Source organism: Condylostylus longicornis, unplaced genomic scaffold (assembly GCF_029603195.1).
Source record: "Condylostylus longicornis isolate FDR11 unplaced genomic scaffold, ASM2960319v2 ptg000049l, whole genome shotgun sequence".
NCBI lineage: Eukaryota > Metazoa > Arthropoda > Insecta > Diptera > Dolichopodidae > Condylostylus > Condylostylus longicornis.
Window position 1 is genome coordinate 4084024 of NW_026578018.1, and position 27617 is coordinate 4111640.

The window sequence follows — 27617 nt, forward strand, 5'->3', positions numbered from 1 at the left end:
TTTTTGTTATTTGCAGTTTAACAAGATTGTGATTCCGCATAGCGTCCAATTTTTCATAAAAATCCAAAACAATTTTACAATGAACAATATACATACATACCGGAAAGAAATATGTAGATACTAAGAATCTACTAAAAAAATAAAATTCAAATTTTAGTTAACCAAAAATGGTACATGAATTTAGTAAGCAATAAAATTATTACTTTTAAAATTGAAGTAAGCTTTCAAAACCTCAAAATTATAACTAAAAACCAAGGTTTGTGAGGAAAGATTTACAAATTAACGAATAAACGATGTGCGCTGCCATGACAGCAGCATCGTAACGTTTGACGTCTACGTTATGAATAAGCACTACTTGCCGCTTTGAAAAAAATTTTTCATGCTCTTCCAAATAGCGAAAATTCGAATAAAATGGTCACTTTAATATTAAACGTCAATCAATAAATATAAAACAATTGAGGCTTTTGGAACAAACTTCACTTCGCATTAAGAATGAAGTTCATAATTTAAGTAAACAATAAAAATAATAGTAAAATATTTTTATAATTATGGATCAAAATAAAATAACTCCGGTAGATAAATCACTAAGTTTAAAAAATATTAATTTTAAAGTTAAAATAGAAATACATCTAGGGGATAAAAATTCAAATGTTCTAGAGATAGATGTGCCACCAATATCTACAAAATTGGATGAACCGCTTGTAATTGAAAATGAGGATGGAAAGTTTATGGAATATGTTGCCAATACCAATGTGATTTTAAAAACAAAATCACGTGTGAGAATAGAAAAAAAATCTGATAAGAATAAAGATCCCCTTAGTATTAATGGTCATAAAGATATATCTGAAGATGCAAGTATTACTGTTGAATTATTTAAAGACGACGACAAAATTGAAAATAATTGTAACACGAATTGCATTGAAGGAGATTCATACCGTCTTGAAGAAGAAATTAATAGTCAATTAGAAAATGAAATTCTTGGTACTAGTGAGGACACAAATTTTGAAGAAGAATCATATAACGATGAACATGAAATAGATAGTCAAATAGAAAATGATATGCTAGATACTAATGAAATCTCAAATTGTGAAGAAGAATATATTGATGATGAAGAGATTAATAAATTAGATGATGATATACCAATCGTTGAGAACAATAAAAATAATTTAGAATTACCACGTGATGGTCAAGTATTAAGCATTCAACTAATTAATGAAATACCAAATGAAGAGGAAAACCAAAGTAGTGATGATGAAGGTTCTATAACTAGTAGTTTTGCAAGAGAAATTTTAAAAGAAGACATCGAAATAAAGACTGTAACACATATGGCAAAAGAAGTCCTTGGTAAACCTCCACCAGCTTTACGGAAAAAAGGTTATAGTAAATAAAATCGTAAAAAAATAATCATATTCCCATTTAATAATTTTAGGGGTCTTACCAAGACATTGCGTGAAATGTTGTAAAACTTTCGCAAGACCAGCAAGATATCTAAAACATTTGGAAGTTCATAAAAAGAATGAGAAAAAACTTTTTCAATGTTTAGAATGTTTTGAAACGTTCACAGGTGAACAAGATCATGAGCATGATAATATTAGACCTCTACCTAATAGTGTACAAAGAAAAAGAGAAAGAAAATTTGAGTGTACGATTTGTAACAAGAGATTTTCAACAAAAGTTATTTTGAACAATCATTTAACCCTGCATTCTAACGTAAAGAATTTTTCATGTAATTACTGTCCCAAAACTTTTTATACAAATGGAAGTTTAACACGTCATCTGCATAAACATACAGGAGGTAAATATCTAAAAACTATAACTACTTATTAGAATATTATTATTTTAAAACTTACTTAAATTTATAAATTTGTTTCAAAAACCTTTTTAAAATTTTTAGTTAAATGTCGATTTTGTAATGGGTTATTCAGAGCTGGAAATATCCTGGAGACCCATGAACGAACACACACTGGAGAAAAACCTTATATTTGTGAATTATGTGGAAAAACATTTGCGTTATCATCCGGATTAGAATATCATATACGAAGACATAATAATGATAAACGTTATGAATGTGAAACTTGTGGGAAAAAATTTTATACGAACTCTAATCTTAGGAAGCATAGTAAAACACATATTATGTAATACGGAATAAGTTAATATAAATTTTCGTTGTATGTTTTTTAAATAGCATCAAATATTATCTATGTATATATTTTATAAATTAATATCAAAGTAAAAAACGAAATAGGTATGAAAACTCAAAGGAAAGAAACATATGTGTATATGGAACGTTTCAAAGAGATTTTCTGAAAAAGACCACAGATAAATTTGAGGATGTTCATTAAAGAAAATGGTTAAATTTTTCAATATGCTATCCCATAATTGAAAAAAATTGATATGTAACACATTCATACATACATATGGATACTATGTATCAGACCATCATGTACAGATGTTATGTATTCATTTAACCATCGTCATGGAGTAAGTTCTGCACACAGTTTTTTAATAAATTTATTTTTAGAATAATTATTATGACAAAGTGTTTGTACGCAAAAAAGAAAAAAGAATTGTAAATAAATAGTTTTAAAAATCAAATAATTTTTATTAATATAAGATATGTTTGCCGTAAGAAAGTTATTGTATAAAAATTTTAAATTGTTTGTTTTCATTTCTTCATACATTAATTTTATTGTGTAAGGATTTTGTAAAATTACAACTTGTTAAAGTATAAATCAATGTAATATGTAAGCAATTTATTTAAAAATTAAAGATTAGGTACCTACTGCCTTTATTATATTTTAGAAACTTAAAATCAATAAGAAATGTTGCGAAGAAAAACATTAAGAATGATTAATATTAAATAATTATTAAGTACATTTAAAAATTTTATCATAAATTTTCAATTGCATTTGAATGTTCCTACTTCAATAAATGACAAAATAATATAGTTTAAAAATCTTGGCGAAATTAAATGAAAATTAGGATCACAATTTATAAAAAAAAAAACGTGTTCATTAAGAACTGAAAGAGAATTAAAAATTGTTGAAGGACTTGATCTTCGAGAATAGTGATCTGCAATTTTCTACATAAAACAAAGGTTTCTACAGGAACTGAAAGACTTTAGTGCTAAAAATTTAGAAGTAATACAACATTACTACAAATCTAATTCTTGTTGTATGTTTTACCATTTTCATTTCGACTAATAATTTTGTTTTTCCAATCCATTTTTATTTTGTAATCAAATTGTAATGGTTAAAATACTAAATTGAATTGCAACTGATAATATTCTATTAGAGGGCAGCTTAAGTTTGGATTAAGCATTTGGATTGTTGCAAGAGTACTTACGTTATTTTGACAATTTTTAGAACACACAAATTTTAAAAGCTAAAATAAAACTCATTTACTTAGTTCTATTTGTTTTTATCGATTTTTTTTTTAAATTTATTTCCTTTTTCATTTTTTTTGCATTTAATATAAAAAGCTACATTTAACTTTTACAACTTTGCAAGTCAATAATAAAATTTTTACAAATCTATAAAATTTTATAATTATTTTTTTTTTTGTTTTTGATTTTTAAATTATTTACAAAAGAAATATTGAACATTTTATAGTTTCTGACTTCTTATGTTATGCACAATTTATTAAAATCAGAACAAAATTAATTAGAAAAAAAAATATTTAAATTGTAAAAATTTTGTATTAATTTTGTAATTATATTTTGTTTTGTTTTTTTTTTGGACAAATGTAAAACTGAGTGTATTTTATGTTTATAGATTCATAAATAATAATTGTAAAATTTAAAAAATTCAAAAGGTTCATAAAATACAAGGATATGAAAATGATAATGAGATTTATTAAATAAAACAATTAATTGATTAAGAGGCGTTTAGATCACTTTTGCCGATTTTTTCAGATAGTCTGTCATTAAATTTAAGTAACTCATTTACTAAAAGTTAAGTACATAGTTTAAGATATAATTACACTATTTAAATGTTCTAAAATTCTTGATAAACTACTTTGCCAAAAAAATTAATACTTACCAAAACGTAAATAGATAAAAAAAAAGGATGATGAAGGAAAGCTAATGGTAAAGCGTAAAAAATATCAAAATCTGTATTTTTTGAACTTTTAAATATTAATTTTATTATTTTTAGGAACCAATCATAGTAGTGGGACTTTAAAATGGAATTATCAATATTAAATAAAATTAATATTGCCGATTAGTCAGGTTGAAAATGTGTAAGGAGGGCCTGGATATTATTGAGATAAATATTTGCTTTATCGTAAAATTTAAATAGAAAAAGAAATATATACGAGTATTAAATAAAATAAGAATAAATTAATATTAATAAGGAAGAATATTTTTGAAAATTTATTTAATGTATTAATGTGTAAATAAAGGCGTAAAAAATATAAGGGTATAATTATATTGTGTTATTTTATTATTTTATAATAATAAGCCTATAAAATGTAAATTTTGATATAGAAGAATTTTCTTAATTTTTATTTAAACAACATCATTTATTTTTTCAATTATTAAGCAATTAATAAAATTATTAATTAATTTTTCTTGTAACTTACTTTTATTTATTTTTCTTTTTTAAGAACAATTACAAAAAAAATTTTTTTTTTTTTTTTCAATTGTATATTATATTTATTTTATTTAATTATACAATATTATATAATAAAAAATTATATTAAATAAGGCAACTTAGAATAAAAATAATTTTTTTATTTTAATTTTTTCTTTTCACTTTTCTTAATTACTTGTTTATCATTATTCAAAAAAAAAAAACAAAAATTTTAATTTTTAATTATTACATATTTATATTTTTATTTTTTTTTATGTAAATAGTTATATATTTTTTTATTAAAGAATATAAAAAAACAGAAAAAAAAATAAGAAAAAAATTAAAATTAAAATGATTTTTTGAAAGAAAATTTTTCTATTCTTTCATTTAAATTTACTTAATATTAATAATGATAATACAATAATCCGTATAATAATAGCTAAATAATTAAATATAGTATTAATGATAATTACATTTTACAATTAATAATTAAATTATTTATAAAATATTTTATATATAATTTTTTTTTGTTCAAAATAAGTACGTACGTATATATATTTTATTTAATTATTATGCATAAATATAATTATTTCTTTTCTTTTATTTTTTAATAGAATTTTATAATAATTCAATCAAAAATAATTAAAGTAATTAAATTTAAAATACAAAATATATTTGAAAATATTATTTTAATTTCTATATTTTGTTTAATAAACTTTAAATGTGTAATATATGCAAGTTTGTTGCGATTTTTAAATGAAAATTTTGATTATTATAAATAAATAAATTAAATTAAATTTTTGTTTCAGTATATACTTGTTCCGTATTTAATTTTTAACATGTAGTTTTTTTTTAATAGAAATACCATCTATAGTATACAGGAAAATAGGTTTATAATGCAATTTATCAATTCCTCTATTTTGTACTGATTAATTTTTTTATTTTAAAATTAAATTCCTTATAGTAATTACTAATGAAAATAATACAAAATTATAAATATTTTCAAATACATTTTGTAAATTCAAAATTTTTATTACTTTTAAATCATTTTTATTTATATATGCTAATAATAAATGCACATATTATTACTAAATATGCAACTATATAAATGTATATTAGAAATAAATATACATACATATTTAAATTTCTTAAATTCTCTTTGTGTATTATTAAAAAGAAAAAAAAAATAAGTTTAAAATTTAAAATTTTTATTAATAATCTTGTATTTATAATATTCGATATTGCATTTATTAGCAAATTTTGTCATTGGTTCTTAAAATAACATTTTAAAATAAATAAGAATTGGAATACAAATTAAGATAAATAATTAATTATAACAAATTTTAAAATATTTATTTCTACATTTGTTTATTTTGGAATATTGAAATACAAATGTAATATTAATTTAATTTTAAAATAATCGTATAATGTATAAAATTTTATTTTAATAGTGCCGATACTAAACAAATTTCGAATTATTCCAAAAAAAAAAAAAATTATTTCAAAAGAATTTAAGAAAAATAAATAATTTTATGTTATTTCTAATTTAAAGTAACATTTAAAGTAATATTAAAAAATTTGTAAATATATAATACATTTAGATATAATATAATTTTTATATAGTTGCATTTCTTAAGAAAAAAATAAATATTATTTTTATTATAGGCGTATAATTATTATAGGAGGATATTTTATGTAAAAGCTTTAAAGCGACATTATTTTTTTTTTTCATTTTTATACATAAAAAATTTTTTCTTTGCTTTGCTGGGCGATGATTTTATTAAATATATATATGTATTTATTTTTATAATAATTATTTTTTATTTGGCATTGATAAATTAACACAGTTAATTTTTTTTTTTAAATAATTATTATGTAAAATGTATTTTCTATATAATTTTAATTGTATTGTAAAAATTTTGATGAATTTATAATTATAATTAATATTATAAATATTAATTACAATATTGTATATTGAAATTTCAATAATTGGAAAGAAAACAAATTTTATTTTATATTTTAATTATTTATCTCTTTGTTATATATTAGGTAAAATTTGAGGTATTATTAATTATTTATTGTATATTTTTATGTACTTTGATCAAAAAAATTTTTTTATCCAAAAAATAAGAAAATATTTTTTGCATTCTAATAAATAATTAAAATATTATTTTTAATATTGTATATAAGATTTAGAATGTATGTAAATATTAAGATTCATTTTTTTTTTCATAGAGCTATTTTGTATATTATGTTATAGGTATTCATTTTGAAGAAAAAATTTAGAATTGAATTTAGTATCAATAGTATAATTTGTATTTAATTTTTATATTATTTGTTTTTTGTTCAATTTTAAGTATATTTCATTTTTTTTTGTAAGTACTTATACAATGCTAGTATACAGGTTAAATTGTTAATTACCTACATTCTTTTAGATGCATTATTTAAGATACTGGAATACTGTTTAAAAATGTGAAGGATTTCAATACAATAAATTGCAAATTTTTGAATTTTTATTATAATTCTGGAAATTACAAATTATTTTATTAATAATCGATTACTTATTAATGCATCTAAAAGAATATGGGTGATTATATTATGTGTGAAAGTTGTATTTGTAATTAAGATTCTGATTGAAATTTTTGAAAATTTTTCATTCTTGTAATGATTGTATATGTATATGTTTTTAAATAGAAATTTATAGAATTTTTGTAAAAGAAAACTATGTATTAGACATTGTATTGTTCCCATAACATTTGAATACAGTAAATCATTTACAAATTACTATTGCTTTCGCCGGGTTTCTAAAACAACCTTTAACAAAATTTCTATTATTTTCGCAGTAAAGACTATATGCTATTTGAATTTTAAATTGCATTTTAAGAAATTTAGTTAATCCTTTTTTTTTTTAGTTTTTTGTTATATTTATGTTTTTAGAAGCAATATCGGGAATGATTTACTATATTTATAATATTTTTATGAGAACAAAAAATTATATTCATTTAATTTGCTGTATGATTTTAAGCTGTATAAAAATTTCATAGTTTGTATAAGATTTTCATGGTATAAAATATATTTTTATTTTTTATAATATTATCAAAATTTCAACATTGCTATTTTTTTTTCTCTTTAATAATAATAGTTAAAATAAGTTTTAAATTTGTTTTGTTTTTACTTCCAATTTTGATTTTTTTCATTTATATTAGTTATATATTATTTATATGAGTATATTAAATTTAATTTATTGTTCGTTAATACTATAATAATTATAATTTTAATAAAAATTAAAATGAAAATTTAAAAATTAAATTAATAGTGATATTAGAAAACAAAAATGTGATATTTCAATAATAAGTTGAAAATATTTGTAATCAAAATATTTTAGATTTATACATATTCGTTAATTATTTTTGATGATAATTTTTATATAATAGTGATATTATTAATAGTAAGTAGCCGTAATAATATAATCTCATAATTTCCACTTTTGCAAAAAAAAAAAAAAATATATTGCCATAATACTAATCAATTTAATTTCAAAATATCTTACGATATTATACTTAAAAAATGATGTCATGAAAATAATTGTAATTAATATAATTATAATGTTAAAAAATTATTTTAAAGGATTTATAGTAACAATAATGAATAATTCAAATTTATTATTATTTTTTGAACAAATTTAAATTAGATATTTAAAAATTAATTAAGATTTTAAATTAAATTAAGATTATTTAATTTATTATCACTATTATATAAAATTGCAAAATATGCATTTAGTATTGAAAATTGTTCATTGGGGCTATTTTAAATAATATTAAAATAATATTATGATAATGAAATTCTACATGAAAAATTGAGTATATCCCGGTTTTTAATTTAGTTTATTTTTAATTAAATTTAATTTAAATGTGATTTATAGCACACATACATATTTAAATTGTAAGTGATTCACTTATTCGGTTTTATGTAAAATTTCATTATCATTACGAATAAAATTTAAATTAAAGAATTTTATAAAAAAAAAAACGAATGAAAATCCTTAAAAATGTAAAAAAAAAAAATACTATTTTAACTTATATCAATAAGTACATAAATATAATTACGAGTATTAAAAATATTATTTAAATTTTTATTTTAAATTTTATGATTTCATACACAAATTCGGTGTCAATACTTTTTTTTTAAATAATAATTTAATAATAAAATTATTTTTACTTTTAATATTTTATTTATAATTTTTACTTATTATTAAAACTATTTAGAATAACTTAAAATAAATTGGGATGCATGAGAAAATAAAAAAAACAAAATTTAGAAGAAAATAAAATAAAAAATTTTATATTAAAAATATTTAAGAAAATATTTTTTTGGTATAATATTGGTATAAATACATACAATTAAAATGGTATGATGTACTATATTTTGACCTTAAATTGCTCATTATTCAAATGTTTCTTTATATAGTTCTAAAAAGAAATAGGCATAGATAATATTGTACAATGATTAAAGGTCTGTACATATCTGTGCTTGTTTCTTAGTAAAACGTTCTGAAATTCAATAAATTTTTGTGATATTCAAAATATGTAAAAGATTATTATGTATTGTACGATAATTGAAAAACATATTTTTTGGAATATTGAATATCACAATTACAATTTTTAGCAATTTAGATGTAAATGCTTTTTTTTTATATGGCATTCATCAAAATGTATAATGTAATATAAACCTGAATTATTTTAAATAATACAAATTTTAATTATTGAATAATGTGAAATTGATTATAGATTTGCTTAATTTTATATATTATTTATTGAATTAGATTTTAGGCGAGATACTCATATAGTTTGTGTTATTTTAATATATAGTACTCATACACACAATTTAATATTTTAAATTAAAAAATTTTTGAAATATAAATAAGAAAATGTTGTTGCTTCAATATTTTTTAATATTTTCAATATTTTTAAATTAAAATAATTATTTTATTTTATTATAATAATATTTAAATTATTTTTATTAAATAAAATATAAAAATAAAATTGATATTATTAATTATATGTTTAATATAATTATATAAAACATACAAAAATTTTAATCATACAATTATTATAATTATGAACACTTAGAAAAGTTTTGAAATTATACATAATTTATTTCATGTATATAAAACGTGTAATATTATATAATATTATTTTTTTATATTATTTACTTATTTAAATTATTAAAATTAAATTTAAAAATTATTTTTTTTTGTTTTTAATTTTTCTTTTTTAAAAATTATGTTAACTTATTTATGTTGTTTTCTATAATAATATTTATTTCTAATTATATTATATATATATATATAAATTATAAAACAAAAGATGGCGATGCTTTCTACATATATATATATATATATATATATGTAATAATTAATTATTTTTAATATTTTAATAATTACATTTTTTTTTTATACTTTTACAAAATAAATAGGAAATATTTTTATATGAGCAAAAAAAAAAAAAAAAAAAAAGAATTTTCAACTTTATTTTTATATTTTTGTTATTTAATTTTTTAATTTTGTCATGGAGATTTTTGATTTTAAAATGCAAATTAAATTTATTTATAAGAATTATTATATAATTTTGTTTTGTTTTTTTTTTTCAATTATTGTTAATAATAATTATTATAGGTAAATTGTTTTGTTTTTTTCTCTTTTTTCTTATTTTTACATAATACATGTACATTATTTTGCTATACAAATTGTATATTTTGATTATTTGAAAATTTATCTGTTTATTTTATAATTTTTTGAAAAAAAAAAGAATTTCTTTAAAATATGAACTTATAAAATATATTATGTATACTTTATGAGGGAACCGCTTACATTAATTATACTAAATTCGCAATATTTTAATTTCAATAAATAGAAATTTGAATAATTTTGAAATTTATAAAGTAAAATTTAAAATTGTAATTTAAATTTATAAATTTCGAAATAATTTTTGAATTTATACAGCATATAATATGGTGTGTCACACAATATTATATATGCATATGTAAGCGGTTTTATAATATCAAAATAGAAAATAATTCCAAAAAGTGTATTGTAAATTTATATTTAATATTTTTATTTTAATAATACTGTAATAAATTAGTCACTCATATTTAGTTAATCGCATCACTTGAAGTATAATGGGATAATATTGAAAAATATTTTGAATTTTAGTATATTATTTAAAATTTTGGAATTGTTTTAATTCCGAAAACTTCAAAATTTTTAAATAACAATGCGGACTATGAAAATATGAGTACTTTAATATTTTGTTCTTAATGAAATTAGATTTTCTAGTTTGATATAATGTAAGTAACTGGGATGATTTTAGAAGTACAAGCGATTTCGGATTTTTTTTTTTTTTAAATTCATGCTTTTTTATATAATAGGGAAAATATGTATTCCATTGTTTATTAAAATAAAGTAGCCGCTACCTTAGAATCATAAAATACATTTTTATTTTGTCATGACTAATTGAATATAGAATCTTATATAATTCTAATCTAGCGTTCCATTAAAACAGTTAAATTTACAATAATCAAAATTTCGACAATTATAATAATTATTTTTTTTTTTGTTTTATTATATAATTAAATTTTTTTTTATTGAATTCTATATAAACATATAGAAATTTCTTAATAATTTTTTTTTTACTTAAATTTATAGTCTTTGTTGTACAATTCTTACTTTTTTTTTTCCCTTATTACAGTAAAATAATGTTTTTTTTTTTAATTTTTTTTTATAATTTTTTTTTATTTATATACATATATATATTTATTTATACACACATATATATATATATAGGTATATATTTATATAATATTTTAGAAACGATGCCAGTAAAAAACAAATGCATCTGGAACTCACACTGCAGAATTTTTACCAATAATATCACCACTTCTTGAATGTACAAATCTACCATCGAATTCAACTGATGAATTTTTTTTAATACTACCAGTTGGTGTATTTAATGGTTGTTTTTCATCTCTAAAATAATGAAATTTAATATATAATTTTTTTTTAAAATAATAAAAAGAATAGAATTTTAAATAAATTTTTTAATTTTTTAACAAAATACAAAAAAACGGAAAGCATTTGCTATTTTTTTTTTTTAATAAAAATACCAATAATAATTTAATATAGGAGCGTGTTAAAAACAAATTCGGATAGAAGAAGACTAAATATGTTTGGCGTTTAAAGAAACTAGATAATAATTTCATATGCGAGATATATGGAATCAAATTAAGGGTATATTGTAAGTGAAAAGAAAACTTTCTATAGTCATATTGATATTAATAGCGTTTACGATTTTAGTATTTTTGAATTTTAAATGTTGAAATTAAAGGTTCTTTATTATTGAGAATTATTGCGATTTGTATAAGCATACGTTATGTTTTTAAAGGTAAAAATCAATAGTAATTTATTGCATTTAAAAATATAGGAGGAAATTTTAAATTTCGACACCGCTAATTGTATAAAATTTCGATCTCTTTAAAATTTTTGTTTATTATTCGAATTACAATTTTTGATTTCAATTATTTTAAAATATTTTTAATAATTTTCTTCTCTATGGGCTAATTCGGTATTTATTTTATTAAATTTTATATAATTAGTTAATTTTTAGATTTTAAAATTATTAAAACATCACATAAATATTCTTTACAGGGTGTTTTACATAAGATGGCAAATAATTTCAGGAATAATTCTTTGATCAAAAGATGCATCAATTGCGTGTAAAACCGGCACCCAATTGTTAGTCTATATCACATGGTTCCGGAGTTATAAGCAGAAAAAATTTGATAACCTTTTCTTTCAACAGGCTCTAACTCGAAAACGAGTATATCTGCACAACCCCTTCCAACCCAGATAATTTTTTTGCTGGAAATTGATCAAAGAATTATTCGCCACTTTATATGAACCATCCTGTATATATAACCAATAATATTTATAAAACCATTTAACGATAATTTTAAAGATTTACAAATAAATATAAGGCATGCGTTAATGGAGGCTAATTTTAATAAAGGGTAAAAATTTGTAGATCAAAAGGTTTTCGACATTAAACATTAACACAACAATTAAATTGAATTAGCAGGAAAGGAGGACAGAAAACAATTAAATTTCGGATGCTTATACGATAAAAATAAGGTTTAAGATTATTTTAATATCGTAAATTACTTTGAAAATCGCATTTTGTTTTCTTTATTTATTACTTTTGATGTAAATTTTTGATTTTACATGAACACATTGATTTGTTTTAATGTGATTTTCATTAACAAATGTATTGGTATTTAAACAAGAAATTTCTTGAATATGTTGGGTTTTGCTGAAATTAATTAAATAATTTTAATAAAATATATAATTAAAAATAAAATTATAATAAACATATATAGACAAAAAATTAATTTAAAATTAATTATTTTAAAAACTACACGCATTTTTTTTTTAATACGATGATAAATGAAATGAAATGAATTTAAAAAAAAAAAAATAATAATCGGAATAAATTTAATTTTTTAAATTGAGTAAGAAGAATACCCCCCTGGATTGTGAATTGATCTAATTATATTTTATGGTGTTTGTTATTAATCAAGCACTTTAACACAGTCTTAGAAGCTAAAGGAATTTTTGGACACAATAGTTTTCTAAATCAGAATTTTGGGATCTGAGTCAAAAAAGTCAAATTTTTTATGATTTTTAATTAAATATGAAATTGTTACTTTAAAGAAAACTTTTAATTGCTATATAGGAGTAACGGCAGGAAGGAATTAGATGCAGAATTAACTGATTAACGTTTTAGCTTATAGGAGTGAATTAAAATATTGAATTGAATTGGGGGTTATAAGGCTCCGTAATTCAAGACGATCTATTGTACTTCCTCCTTCCCTCTCAGTATGCCAATCTTCAGAATCTTCCGAATTCTAAGAGAAATTCGGATATTATACGAAAATTAAACGAGTCCAAGTACCGCACAAAATTACGACTCTTTACTACTCTATTTCAAACTACCAAAAAGTTCATTCAAATTTTAATTCATTTTGTCGTAGAAATAGCGACAATTTAAGCGACAAAATTTAAATTTTAATAAATTTTGAAATTTTTTTTATTCATAAGCTAATTGCTGGGTGTTGATACAAATCTTCATAGTAATTCGGCAAATTATATTTATTCCGATTAAATTATTTTTTTCTTCTTAAAAAAAAAAGCAATTATTTTTTTGCAATGTTTTAACAAATATTAATAATGAAAGCATAATAATTTTCTTACAATGGTGATGCCATTGGTGATCCACCCAATTTAACTGGTGGCGGTAATGGTAATGGTGATGGTGGTGGCTCCTTAACCATTTGCCCACTGCAATAAGGTAGTGGAAAACGCCAGCCGTAAAGACTGCATTTTATGAGTTTGTTTTTTTTATTTGTTTTGTTGGTTTTTTTTTTTGTCAACATTATTTAAATTTTAAATTTATATGATTGTGTGTGTATACATTAATTATATTACAAAAAAAAAAAAAAATTTTTTTTTTTACAATAATAATTACATAATTATTAAAGCCAATTTGTATACATTTTTAACAAATATAAAAAATTATTTTTAAAAACCAAACAAATAAAAAAATAATAATGAAAAATGAAATAAAAAAAAAATGAAAAAAAAAATATGAAATTAGTTAAAAAAACCAAAACCCAAAAAATACTACACAACAAAAATAATAAAAAATTATTAAAATTATAAATTTACAACAAATTCTATAAAGGTGTTTCTGTAAAATAAGTGCTATCAGAAGCGAAAAATTAAATAGAATACTTCTTGGGAGATGGTAGACCTTTTTGGAGTTAGAAGACTATTGAATTTGTAAAGTTGCAAGTAAAAATTTTGGAAAAAGTTTTCCAACATGTTTCTCTATAGAAAAAATAAAAATTTTCTTAATGGAATTTACCAGATCATCGTAGACAAGTCTGAATTAATTAATGGTGTTGAATATACAATTTTTAGGAAAATCTGCCTTTTTATATAAATAAAGATCTTAAATATTTTTCTTCTGTATTTTTATAATTAATAATAAAATTTTCAAATTAATTTACACAAAATTTTAACAGCTCTATCTAACACATTCATCAACTTGTCTATTCAATATGTTGCTTATGTGATTAAAGAATTTATAAAAATATAATAAAACTAAATATGTACCCAAATTTGCGTGTAATCAAAATACGTCCTCTTAAATATGCTTAAGCACTTATTTTTCAAACACTTTTTCTACATATGTAATAAAAATTAATACATAATATTCTTGAGTTCAAAATCTTAATTCAGAAATTTGTGTTCAAACTGAATTCAGCAATTCATACATATAAGCTGAATTGGATTTGAAGGCAATTATTACTCTAAAAATATATGAAACTCAGGAATAGTATGAAATTTCAATATTGCATTAATACTGTATATTAATACATAATTCAACAAGTTAGAACTCATGAGCCGAATCATTTATTAATACCGTATTACTGCAAGAATTTATTAATACCGTAAGCAGGATTTAAGAAATGTACATTTAGCATTAAAAATTTTCAATTTTTAAAAAATAATAAAAAAAATTACAAATTTTAATCTTAATAATTTCAATATTTTTAAAAATAATATTGCACTTTTTAAATTATATTTTATAAGTTATGGACACTTAATTTGAGTAGGTTCAATTTTGTCATATACACTTAGTCTTCGAGATACAACACTTTTTATTCCAGAAATTTATGTCGTAACTCGAATTATCGTTTGAGGAGAAAAAAAATGTATGGAAACAAAAAGTGTATTAGACAAACTATTTCATATTATATTTCACCTGTTTTTTAAAAAAAGTAGCAAAGTTAATTACTGACTAGTATTTTCAACTAGAAAGAGTTCATTATTGAAGTATGTTCTTTAGACTTGTCTTATAACTAAATTTGTTATAGATTTTTATTCAAAAATCAGTAAAATGTGTAAAATTAAAAATTTTTTTAAATTTTTAAGTCGTATCAGGAATAATATCGCAAGCCGAATAAAAATGGTCCAACTTTATATAATGTCGTAATTCGAAATTCTCGTATTAGAATAATTCGTATCTCGAGAACTTAGTGTAATTTTATTTTTATACATATAGAAGGGCTATCGAGCGAAAAGTATTTATTTAAATAATAAAATGCAATATTATTATTAAAAATCCCTGGTTTTTACTTTACTTCACTCTACAACAGTGTTACATCCCATACACAACAATTTTAAAATAAAAACTACTTAAATTAATGAAAATATTCCTGCAAATTCAAAATTACAGTAATATTAACTGTATTAATACACAATTATTCAGGTTATGAATTCTATAATCTACTTGAATTGTGTTTTAATACCGTAATATTGTAATTTTAAAAACAAGATATAAAATATGTATATAACATTAAAAAACAACAAAAACATTAAAAACCCAAAATATAATAAAAAAAATTTTTTTAAATTTCCTAATGATTTTTACATATCAAATATAATTAGAAAAACAAAAAAATTCAAACTCACCTTCCTAATTTCGCTTCATCATCTAATTCCGATGGTGAACGTTTCTTTTTTCTACATATTGATGCTAAAACACCGGTACGCAATAATAGACAACAGAAGAAATCAATAATTATTAATAAAATAATTATACCAGCAATTGATATACCAACAATTGCTGCTGATGATAAAACTTGTTCTTCTCGAATTATTACTGTATCTGAACCTAAATATTTTTTTTTTTTTGTATTTTTGAAATTATTTCAAAAATATAATGTGAGCGGAGGTAGAAAAAAATAAATAAATAAAAATTTATTAAATTAATTAATTATAATAATAAAAAAAAATTAAAAAATTAAATTTATAATATTCTATATAATTCTAAAATTTAATTAAATCTAATTTTATTATTAATATATTTTATTAAATTTAAAAATAATTCATATAGCTATAGGTAACTATAAAAAAAAAAAATTAATAACCTTAAAAAATGCCTCAAAATTATATATAGAGTATTAATGCATATAATTCCGAAATTTTCTCCCAACAAATATAAAATCAATAAATTAGGGGAACAATAGCATTTTTTGATGCATTTTGAAAGGTATATACATACATACATATGCATAATACAAAAATTGAGGAATAATACAATTCATATATGGTTTAAAGCATACAAATTAAATTATAATATCTGTTATAATTATGTATTTAAATTTCAGCACTATATTAACAGTGCTGTTATATTGTTTAAAATGAACTATTTTTCAAATAAATTTATTAAAAAATAAATTTAAAAATCAAAATTTAAGTCATAAATATTCAAAATTTACATTGAAATTTTCTGTTTGTATATTTTTTTGTGTTAATATTAAGTTTTAATAAAAATTGCATAAATTTAGGGGTACATAAAATTTTAAATAATCAGTACGCTGCTCTTTATTATGGTAATTTATTTATTTTTAATTTTATAAGTAATTTTCTCTTATTTATAGATTTATAGAAAATTATTGTATTATATAAGTTTACTTATGCCATTCTACACTATACCTATATGTTATATTCCTCAATAATTTTGTATATATTTTGCATCTTTTTTTTTTAACCATAATCTAATAACAATTCAATGATTATAATAATTATTGTATTCTAAATACATATAATGAATTAAAATTAAATAATATTATTTATTAATTATATACATATATATACATATATATATATATATATATATATATATATATATATATATATATATGTATACTGTATAATGTAAAAGCATAAATAAATTTCCAGCTTTAAATTGCTCTAATATCATAATTTTTTGAGAATATTCTAAATTCCTAAAATTTTTTACAGAAATTTTGCTTTTTTGCATTTAAAATATTTTTTCTTGATTTTAATTTTATACAAAGCAATAATTATTATTTAACATTATAATATATATTTCTTATATTATATAATATACATACATACAATTAATTAATTATTATATAAATAAAACTTAACCAATAATTCCGAATCCTTAAAGCCAAAAAAAGAAAAAAATTACAGAACAATAAAACATTTCAAAAAAACAAAAAAAAAAAAATAAATGAATAATTAAAAAATTTTCTACATAAATACAAAACATTATTGGATTTAAAAAATTTAAATAAAAAAATTTTCCAAATTTAAAAGCAAATATTTCGAATTTTTCAATTTTTAAACAACAGCTAATTTCAGTCATTAACAATATTAAATAAAAAATTTAATTTTTGTTTGTTTTTGAATAAAATGTGTGTGTGTGTGTATATATACGAGTATATTTAACAAAAAACAATAAAATTTTTTATTTTTAAATAAAAAATAAACAAAAATTATATATCCAAAATTTATATACATACATACATATACATATTAAAATAATGTGGGTATATTCATATACATACAAACAAATATATTTTTATTAATTATATTTATATATTGTTATATTTTATGTATAATAGCAAAATTATAAAGAATTTTATTTTTTTTTTACTATTAATTTTATTAATTTTTAATTATTAATTTTATATAATAAATTCAACTCATAAAACGTACATGCAACAATAAAATGGAATTTCAAATTTTAAAATAATTTTTTATTTTTAACAATATAATTTAATAATATTACTATTTAAATTAAAATCTTTAATATCAATATTAAATTAAATATAATGTCTTGTATAATAATTAATATTTACAAAATAATAAAAAATTTAAGGGAAAAACAATAATTAAATTGAATTAATAATCTTCTTCGAATTATGAATTCTCTCTGATAATTTTAATAATTTTTCATTAAATTTAAATTCAAAATTAAAAATCTACATATTTGAAAGAAATTTTTCTCTTTCTTGCAATTTTTATTTGCATAATTGTTGATACTTGGCCTAAGCAATTTGTCTGATAATTTTAGAAAAAAATTTATTTCCATTGCAAAAGGTTAAGAGCAAAAATGTTAATTAAGAAAAAAACATTGACATAATTGTAATTTGAATTTCTGCAAGGCTAATTTAATTATAATTTAAAATTTGCATTTTATTGCAAATAATTTTTATAAGAATTTCCATTTCGATTCAATAATTTCTAATCAATTGAATAAGTCCGTTTAGAATTTTAAAATATTTTAGATATAACAAATTAAATATTCAGTCCTATCATGAATTTCACTTGCATGCAATTGTACGAATTAAAAACTAAGCTGTCATAGTAAACTTTTTAGTATGATTACAAATTTCTTTCGTATTATACAGAATATTGAATTAGGAATTTGCAGTATCATTTTTCGGCATGTCAAATTTTATTTCGACTGTAAAATATTTGCTATTTTATCAAAATTTTTCAATATTTTTTTGAAAAGTGAAAAACAGATTGTTTTTTTAAACAAATAAGAATTCATTTTCTTTCATGATAGCTTTGTGTTAGAGAAAGAAGAAAATAAAGAATTTTTAACTTTAAACACAAAATTAAAGCAACCGTTCTCTTTAAATTGCTTGTTACGTATGATTATTTCTTTGATGTTTTTACTACGAACGTAATTTATGATTTCTATATTACGAATATTCGGAGCAGAATTTTAATAAATCAGAATTGACAATATCATATATTTGTAATTTTACGAATTTCAGGGCTACGAACGAAATTCATGATATAGGTTTGAATATTTTAGAAACAAAACTGGTACATTGAATTGTAAACATTGAAAGAAAGTAGGTATATAAATGTGACCGTCCTTCTAAAAAAAAAAGTTTTTAGTGTAAGTGGCCTACAAGGTAAAAATTTAAATTGAAGTTTTGTCAGCTCTTACATTTGTAAGGAATTTATTTCTTTTCAAAAAAAATCACTCAATTATTATGTTTTTTTAAATTTTATTTTTAAAAAACACTCAAATAGTCCCAATAAATCAAATAGTTTTTTAGAAAAATTGAAAATTTTAATATTTTCGAAAATTTGCGATAACTTCTTGTAAAAAAAAAAGCAGACCCGATAAAATTATACAAATTCAAATACAACATATTATTGTAACCGATTTTAAGAAATCTGCAAATCAATGAACAATATCAGTAAATTAACAAAATCCGTAGGCTTTAGAAACCTATATTGCCTTAAGGGAATTAGGGGAAAACGTAAAATTCTCGTTCAATATTTTAAGTAGCATAAAATTTTATTTGAAATTAAAATATTCAAATTGGTCGTAAATCATACGTAGATCTAAATCGACTTATAATCGTATAACAGAATTATAGAATAATTAATAGAATTTATGACTGTAAGAATAATTTTATAACAGAATATAATATAACATTATTGTAACAAATTATATAATATAATATATTAAAATAAATAAATCAATTTGTTTATGTATGTTGTATTTTAAAAATTTTTAAAAATACAATTTATAATTTAGAATATAAAATTAAAAATATTTCAATTTTTTTATCAAATTAATTTTAAAATTTTCTTTTATTTTAAGTAATGTATAAGAAAATTGTTAATAAATAATTAATTTTAGAAAAAAAAAAGTTTTTTGCATAACAAATTATTCTCAAAAAACAAAAATCTATTTTCAATGTATTTTTTTTGTTTTTAAAAAATTTTTTAATTATTTCACTAATTTTGGTTTTTTTTGAAATTATTTTATTATTATATTAAATTATATTGAATAAGTATATTTTGTTATATAGAAAAGAAAAATTTGATTTTGGTTTTTAATAAGGTGAAGTTACTATATATATATATATATGTAGAGTTAAACGTGTTAGTATACATACATAAATATAAAAACTGTGTAATATAATATGTAAAATATAGATAGGTACAGAAACCATTAACAATTTAAACTAGTATAACAATATTTTTATAAATAACTGTGTATAACTTTCGCTGCTAGACTAAAATGAATTTCATTCCGAAATTTAATAATAATAATATTTTTTTCATTATCAAATTAATTTTATACTATATCAGGAATTAAATAAAATAATTTAATAAAATTTTTTAATAAACAAATCTGATTTTAAAAAATTTTGAATATGGGTTGCTATTTTATATGAAATAATAAATATTTATTGTGGACCAGTAAATATAATCGCGCATTCTACCATTAACAATAATTATCAAATTATGTAGTATTTATTAAAAAAATTCGAATACATACAAAAATATGTTTAGTATATTTTTTTTTTTTTTCCTTTGTTCACTCCTAGAAGGAGCATAGGGCTAGTGCATGATTTCTCATGCACTAGTTTCATAGCGTCATAGGGGGTTTAACTAGGTAGGTGACTAGCCTGCCGTAGTTTTTTATTTATATTAATTATTTGGGGTTATTAATATTTACTGTTTATTTTTCTTAGTTTTTTATTAATATCGAATATTAGGAATATTTGAAAATTACTTGTATAATATTTTTATTAGTATTGTATATTAAGTTATAATAATATTGAATATAATTTTTATAGTGACCTGACCGGGGTCGAACCCGAGACTCTCCGGTTAAAGGACCGGTGCCATAACCACTGCACCAATGGTCAGATCATGTTTAGTATATTAACTAAACTTTATTTTATTTGGCATTTCACTTTTAATTTAAATTGTGAATTGTACTACATTAAAATGGTAAATGAAAACATTAATTAATGGTTAATTATTTTTAAAAAATATTTAAAAAAATTGTTCCAATTTTAAAATTTTCGAAAACTGATAGTAGTTTTTCTTAGTTTAATTGACTTAAATTTGAATAATTTGTTAAAATTGAATTCAAATAATTATAAATATTTTTAAAAAGAACAAATCAATAATAAGGTAGTCGCAGCGAAAGTATAAAACTATTATATTATATTTATATTATGCAAGGAAACTTATGTGTTAAAATTTTGTTAAACATAACAAACGACTTATGAATCCAATTAAAAAAAAAAAAATATTACTAAATATAAAGTAAATGCTATTCTAAATCTAAAAATATTTAATTGTTATTTAATTAATAAACTCAAAACTATTATAGCTATTAGTAATATTAATGTTATAACTGTTATAATATTAGAAACAAATAAATTATGGTAATATATACTATTTAATATAAAGAGTGTTAATATTTTTAGTAATTTTAATAATTAAACAAAAAAAAAAAATTGTTTTTTTTTTTTAATTTTTTCATTAAGAAATTTAATTACCTTGGAAAATGTTGATTTGTTAAACATTTCTCACTTTATATAGTAGATAAAATATTTTTTATTTTTTTATTAAAATAATTAAAATATTTTTTTTTTAAACTGCTTGTAATTATTTATTTTAATAAATTATAATTTTTTTTTTTTTTTTCAAATTCACTTTTCTTTTCATTATAGAAGATTTATACGAGAAATTTTTTTTGCACTACAAAAAAATTTATTTTTATACTATTAAAATAAAGGTGCAAATAAATTTTTGAATAATTTCTAAGATAATCTCATTTTAGAATTGTATTATATTTTGTTAGTACTATTTTTATTACTTGCAAAGAAAGAGAAAGAGATAATGTTAAAAGTTTTTCTTTTAGTTTATTGGTAAATTACTTACATTTCAGCTGAAATATTGTGTAATTTATAAATGTATACTAATTTTTAAATTAATTAAGGGTGTTCTTTTTCAAAGATTTTAGTTAATTCAGAAAAAATTGTTTACATATTGAAATACAAATTTTTCGATCTTGATAGATGATTCAGAATTTTGTAATGAAATTAGATATCGCTGTAATTTCGGTTTTTTTTGCATAAAATTGTATGTCACATTAGAACGTATAGTGATATACATTTAAATAATACAATACTCCTTGATATTTGAAATTCAATGTAATTGAATATGCAACCAATATAAATATTCAATTACTTTAAGAGATTCTCTAACAATAATCGATTACTTTAATAGATTCTTCTATTTATTCCTAATCCTTTTATATATATATATATATAGCTATTCCCATTCTTAATTAACCCATTTTTGTTATATAACAGACAATAAAACTCTGTCACATATACAAGTTCTTGCCTTTATATAAAATATTCATCTAGAGTAAATAACAGAGATGTCGAGAACAGTTATATGTACCTAAATACATATTTTTTTACTTTAATTTCTTCATATATACCAATATTTTTAATGAGTACAAAATGTGTCTTCCAAATAAAATATTCATCTAGAGTAAATAACAGATATCGAGAATAGTTGTATGTACCTAAATACTGTCACATAATACTATAATATAATGACATAAAACCTTAAACGTATAGTCTCATATTTTTTTTTAGTTTAATTTCTTCATATACCAATATTTTTAATGAGTACAAAATGTGTCTTCCAAATAAAATATTCATTAAGAGTAAATAATAGATGTCGAGAATAGTTATACCTAAATACTGTCATATCGATATAATGTAATGACATAAACCTTAAATGTAATAATGTCTCTATACCAATATTTTTAATGATTACAGCATTAGATGTCAAGAACGAGTACTTACTTTATATTATATCAGTATAATTATAATAAAGTATAATAACATGAAATAATATATAGTATGATTGTATATTATTTGCCAAAAAATTTTCTTCTGCAAATCCAATAATTTTGTATAAGTAAAATATTGACTATTAACGAAAAAAAAAAAAGAAAACAAGTACAAAAAGTAATCGTTTCATTTTTAAATCGTTTCATTATTTAAACATCTCTTATATAAATTTATTTATTTTCCATATTTTTCTTCTATTTTATTTTATTTTTTTTTTTTATATATATAACGCACATTTTTATTCGAATTATTATTATTTTTTTGCTCTTTAATTAATTTTATTATTTATTTTATTATAATATATTATATTTATTGTATTTAAATATAATATTAATATAATTTATATTTTATTAGAATTGTTATACTATATATTATTTATGAATTTTATATAATTTTGAAATTTTTTATTTTGCGATTTTTTTTTTTTTGGTTTTCTATAATTGAATCAATGACAGCATTTTATATTTGAAATATATTTTGCTCTATATATGAATAAGAATTTCATGTGAATTTTGTTTTTTTAAATGTATTATTATGTATATTTATATATAATATATAATATATTTCGAGAGAAAGAATAAAAGTAATGAAATAAAAGGAATTAAAAAAAAAAAGATATAAAATAAATTTACAAATTAATAATTCCTCAACTATATTTTTTCATATAATAACTATAATTACTTTTTTAGTACTATATTTTTAGTTACAATGCATAATTTTTTTTTTTTTGTTTGATTTTTAATTATTTTTTTTTTTATTATTTTGTTCTGAATTCTTATATTTATTTTTCGACATTTACATTATTTTATATTACTATATTAATTAATTTTATTTGTTTTTTATATAATATAATTAAATTGTAACGAATTGATTATTTTTCCAGATGATTCCTTTTTGTTTTTTTCTTTTCAATATTTGAATTTTGAATTTGACTATCTATTTACAGAATTTTATTTTAACAATTAAGTAAATTTTTCTCTTTTTTTTTAAATATTTATTTTTCTATTTATATTGACTCACATTTCTTTTCAATCATAATCAGTTTTTTTTTTTTTAAATTTTTTCTATACCAAATTTTTTTTGAAAAATGGAAATGGACAACTAAAATATATATGTATAAAGTTTAAGGAGAGTATAATTGCAATATATTTTTAATAATTAAAAAAAATTGTGTTAAATAATTAATTATTTGGTATAAAAGTTAAAATATTTCAAGATTTGTAGGCTAATATTTTCGTAAACAACTATCTGTTTTGAAGTAAACTAATGAATAATATACTCATTATAATAAACGAGTACTTTGAAAGTAATCAAACGAAATTGAAAAGCGCCAAACGGAAGTTTTTGGAAGTTTAATAATTACAATGATAATTTAAAATTTTACTCTTTAAAAATTATGTAGTTAGTATAACAGTTTGGATTTATTCTGTTTTATTCTACATTAAATAATTAAATAATTATGTATTTAGGGATCTTTTTAAATTGAATTTGAAATATTGATTAAAAAAATTAAAAAATTAATTATATATTTTTTTTTCGTAATAATGTTGATTGAGTTTTTTTTTGTTTTCTTTTATTGTCACCAAATATCAAGAGTTTTTATCATGAATAAGATTTATATTGAATGCATAATTTAAAATAAAAATTTTTTTTTTTATATTTATACATTTTTGCATATTATATAATATATTATAATAAATATTATGTATTATGAATTATGTACATCAAATTTTAGATTTTATAGTATAATGTATATGAACCTTTTTTCTTGGAATATAATATTATTAATTTTTGGCACACATAAAATAATAATTTTATATTGAAAATTATTACAATAAATAATAAAATATTAATAAGAATTTCATATAGAAAGTTTCTTAATAGGCGGTGAAAATACCACGTATTTCATTAATAAATCAAGTAAATCGAAAATTGAATTTAAAATTCTTAAATTGAATATCTTATAAAATTATATGATATTTTGAACCCTCGGATTGTATGCTAAAAATTTCACGAATTTTTATTATATTTTTGTTAAAAATTAAAAATTATTAATTAAAATTTCAATTTCGTTTCAAAACGAATTGTATGTAAGCTATAATAATGTATTTAGACTAAAATTATGTTTAAATTAAAAAAAAAATAATTTTTCAGATCTCATAATATGTATATAAAATGGAAAATATTTAAAAAATATTATATATATAATACAATTTAAATATAATTATGCTCGTTTTACGAAATTTCTTACATATACATAAATATAATAGATAATTTTTTTTTGTATTTTTTTTCTATATAAATATAAGGCAACATTAATAATGTTAAATAAGATGAGTCAACCACAAATATATATAACATGTCTATTATATTGAAAACAATAAATTTGTTATTATATCAATAATAAATTTTACAAAAACCTTTTTGTTTTCTGAACCCCTGTAATATGAATTAAAGAAAGAAAATAAAGTATGAATATGAAATTTATGGTCATTTTTGTTAAATAATTAATGTAACAATATAATTTAATTAATATAACATAGTAATTTTAATATAATCATACATTTGTATGCCATTTGTAGAACAGTAATTGTTCTTATATTTGAAATAAAAGAAAACCTGTGTGATATTTAAATTCCAGGTAATATATGAAAATTTTACAAAATTTTATGATGCATATTGTAAACTGAAATATTTTTGCAAAGTTACGTAACTAATCCAAAATGTTTAATAAACGTTAAATAAAACCAAGGCGAATAAAACAAACTGTGCATTCAACTTAAAATTTTTAATATACTTTATTTAAAACTTCAAAATTTTTGTCAATTGTATTCGGTAAATGTAAATTTCAAACTGAGCGATTATAGTGATCAAAAATATAAAAATAAATTTTATATTTTTTTTTTTTCAGTGTATTGTTTAGGTAACATAAATTTGTATTATTAGAACGGTATATAAACTGTAATTAAACTTTATTTTGAGACGATTTGTTTTGTAGTGTTCTGCTTTAATATTAATTGAATTAACAAAGAAGTTCTAAATTTATTTCCAAACCCTAACAACAGTATAATTGAGGCGCTCAGCATATTAGTGGTCTAACCAACATTTTTACAAAAATTAGTTTTAATGTTCAATAGAACTGTAGTGGCCTAAAGAATAGTTCTATATTTTAAAAATACTTAATTTACTTCTCTTTTGACGCTACATTAAAGTTTGTTTTTGCTTTTTAAAGCTTTTTTTAAAAATTAAATATTTAACATTTAAAATCGTGATTGATTTACTCGAAATGTTATTTTTGCAAGTAGGCGCTACTAATGCGCTGACCGCCTCAATTGCAACTACGTTTATTTAATTATTCAATATACAAATTGAAATTCATGAATATTATAGCCTTACCAATTTTAAAATAATACCATAATGCCTGAGAACTTTTCAAAGTGTTACCAACATATTAAATGTTTAACCTGATATTGTTACATTTTATACTTTAACAAAAATGATTTATTTACAAAATATGACGCAGAGTTGCAAATTTTCTGATAAAATATTTACAAAAATTTAACATAATTTGTTTTAAGATTTTACAAATTGAATAATAAAAATATAATATATGTATGTTAAAATAATTTATTATTATTGTTAATAATTAGTATTCAAATTTTTTTCCTTTTAATATAAATATACACATTTTATATACACAATATAATAATATTATACAATAATTAATTATTTTTTAAAATTTTGTTGCAAATAATTTCTTAAAAATTTTTTTTAATAGGTACATATGGTAGAACAACAATAATTATATAATAATAATAATAATAGTATAATAATAACTTTAATTAATAATATAACAAAATTTAATTTAATTGTAATATTTAAAAATTTAAAGATTTTTTTTTTTATTAACTTTTAATAATTGAATGAAATGTCAAAATGAATTTCTTTGCGATTGAATTATTCTTCGAATAAATTTACAATATGGGAGGAGCTGCTTTTTGATTTATTTGTATATAATTATAATGTTGATTTTATGTGTTGATAAGTGAATTTGTTTTTTAAATTTTAAATGATTTTTTTTTTGTTTTTGGTAATTTTTTTGTTATTTTGTATAAATTATTTATATATATACAAATATTTTTATTCTATATATAAAAAATTTATTTCTAATAGTTTATTTAAAATTTACACACATTTTGTTTTTTTAATAGCAATTATTTAATTTTTATTAGAAAATTGTTTGATTTTTTTTTTTATATATTTTGCGAATTAATATTAATTTTTGTTTTTTTTTTTTGTTTTTTAATATATAAAAATGGTTTAGTATAAAAACAATTTTTAATGTTGCAATTTGTTAATTTATTTTTTTCCGTGTTTCAGTTTTTACTCCGTGTGTGTGTATACATTAAA

The 27617-nt window shown here is 19.0% G+C and overlaps 2 protein-coding genes across 3 annotated transcripts in view; one reads left to right on the forward strand and one right to left on the reverse strand.

Moving 5' to 3' along the window:
• Positions 1 to 493: 493 nt before the first annotated feature.
• On the forward strand, positions 494 to 3479 carry LOC129611372 (zinc finger and SCAN domain-containing protein 2-like). Of its 2 annotated transcripts, XM_055524499.1 has the most exons (4): positions 534 to 572; positions 634 to 1374; positions 1430 to 1795; positions 1895 to 3479. In XM_055524499.1, exons 2-4 carry the CDS (start codon positions 729 to 731, stop codon positions 2137 to 2139), a joined length of 1257 nt encoding a protein of 418 aa, XP_055380474.1. In that variant the 5' UTR covers positions 534 to 572; positions 634 to 728; the 3' UTR covers positions 2140 to 3479. The 2 variants fall into 2 exon arrangements, with proteins under 2 accessions (XP_055380473.1, XP_055380474.1); XM_055524498.1 differs by having other exon boundaries at positions 494 to 1374.
• A 7804-nt stretch (positions 3480 to 11283) lies between these two features.
• Positions 11284 to 27617, reverse strand: part of LOC129611468 (fasciclin-2) — a 56058-nt gene continuing 39724 nt past the window's right edge. The window contains exons 9-11 of the mRNA XM_055524644.1: positions 16162 to 16363; positions 13876 to 13998; positions 11284 to 11595 (exon numbers count right to left, since the gene is read on the reverse strand). Coding sequence (XP_055380619.1) covers positions 11472 to 11595; positions 13876 to 13998; positions 16162 to 16363 — 449 coding nt within the window. The 3' untranslated portion in view covers positions 11284 to 11471. The remainder of the gene's footprint in view (positions 11596 to 13875; positions 13999 to 16161; positions 16364 to 27617) is intronic.

Excerpts from the sequence above, each read along its gene's own strand:
- LOC129611372 (XM_055524498.1), top strand. The coding sequence starts at position 549 with ATGGATCAAAATAAAATAACTCCGGTAGATAAATCACTAAGTTTAAAA. Across the intron at positions 1,375-1,429 it reads ACCAGCTTTACGGAAAAAAG|GGGTCTTACCAAGACATTGC; the intron begins GTTATAGTAAAT and ends TAATAATTTTAG. Across the intron at positions 1,796-1,894 it reads TCTGCATAAACATACAGGAG|TTAAATGTCGATTTTGTAAT; the intron begins GTAAATATCTAA and ends TAAAATTTTTAG.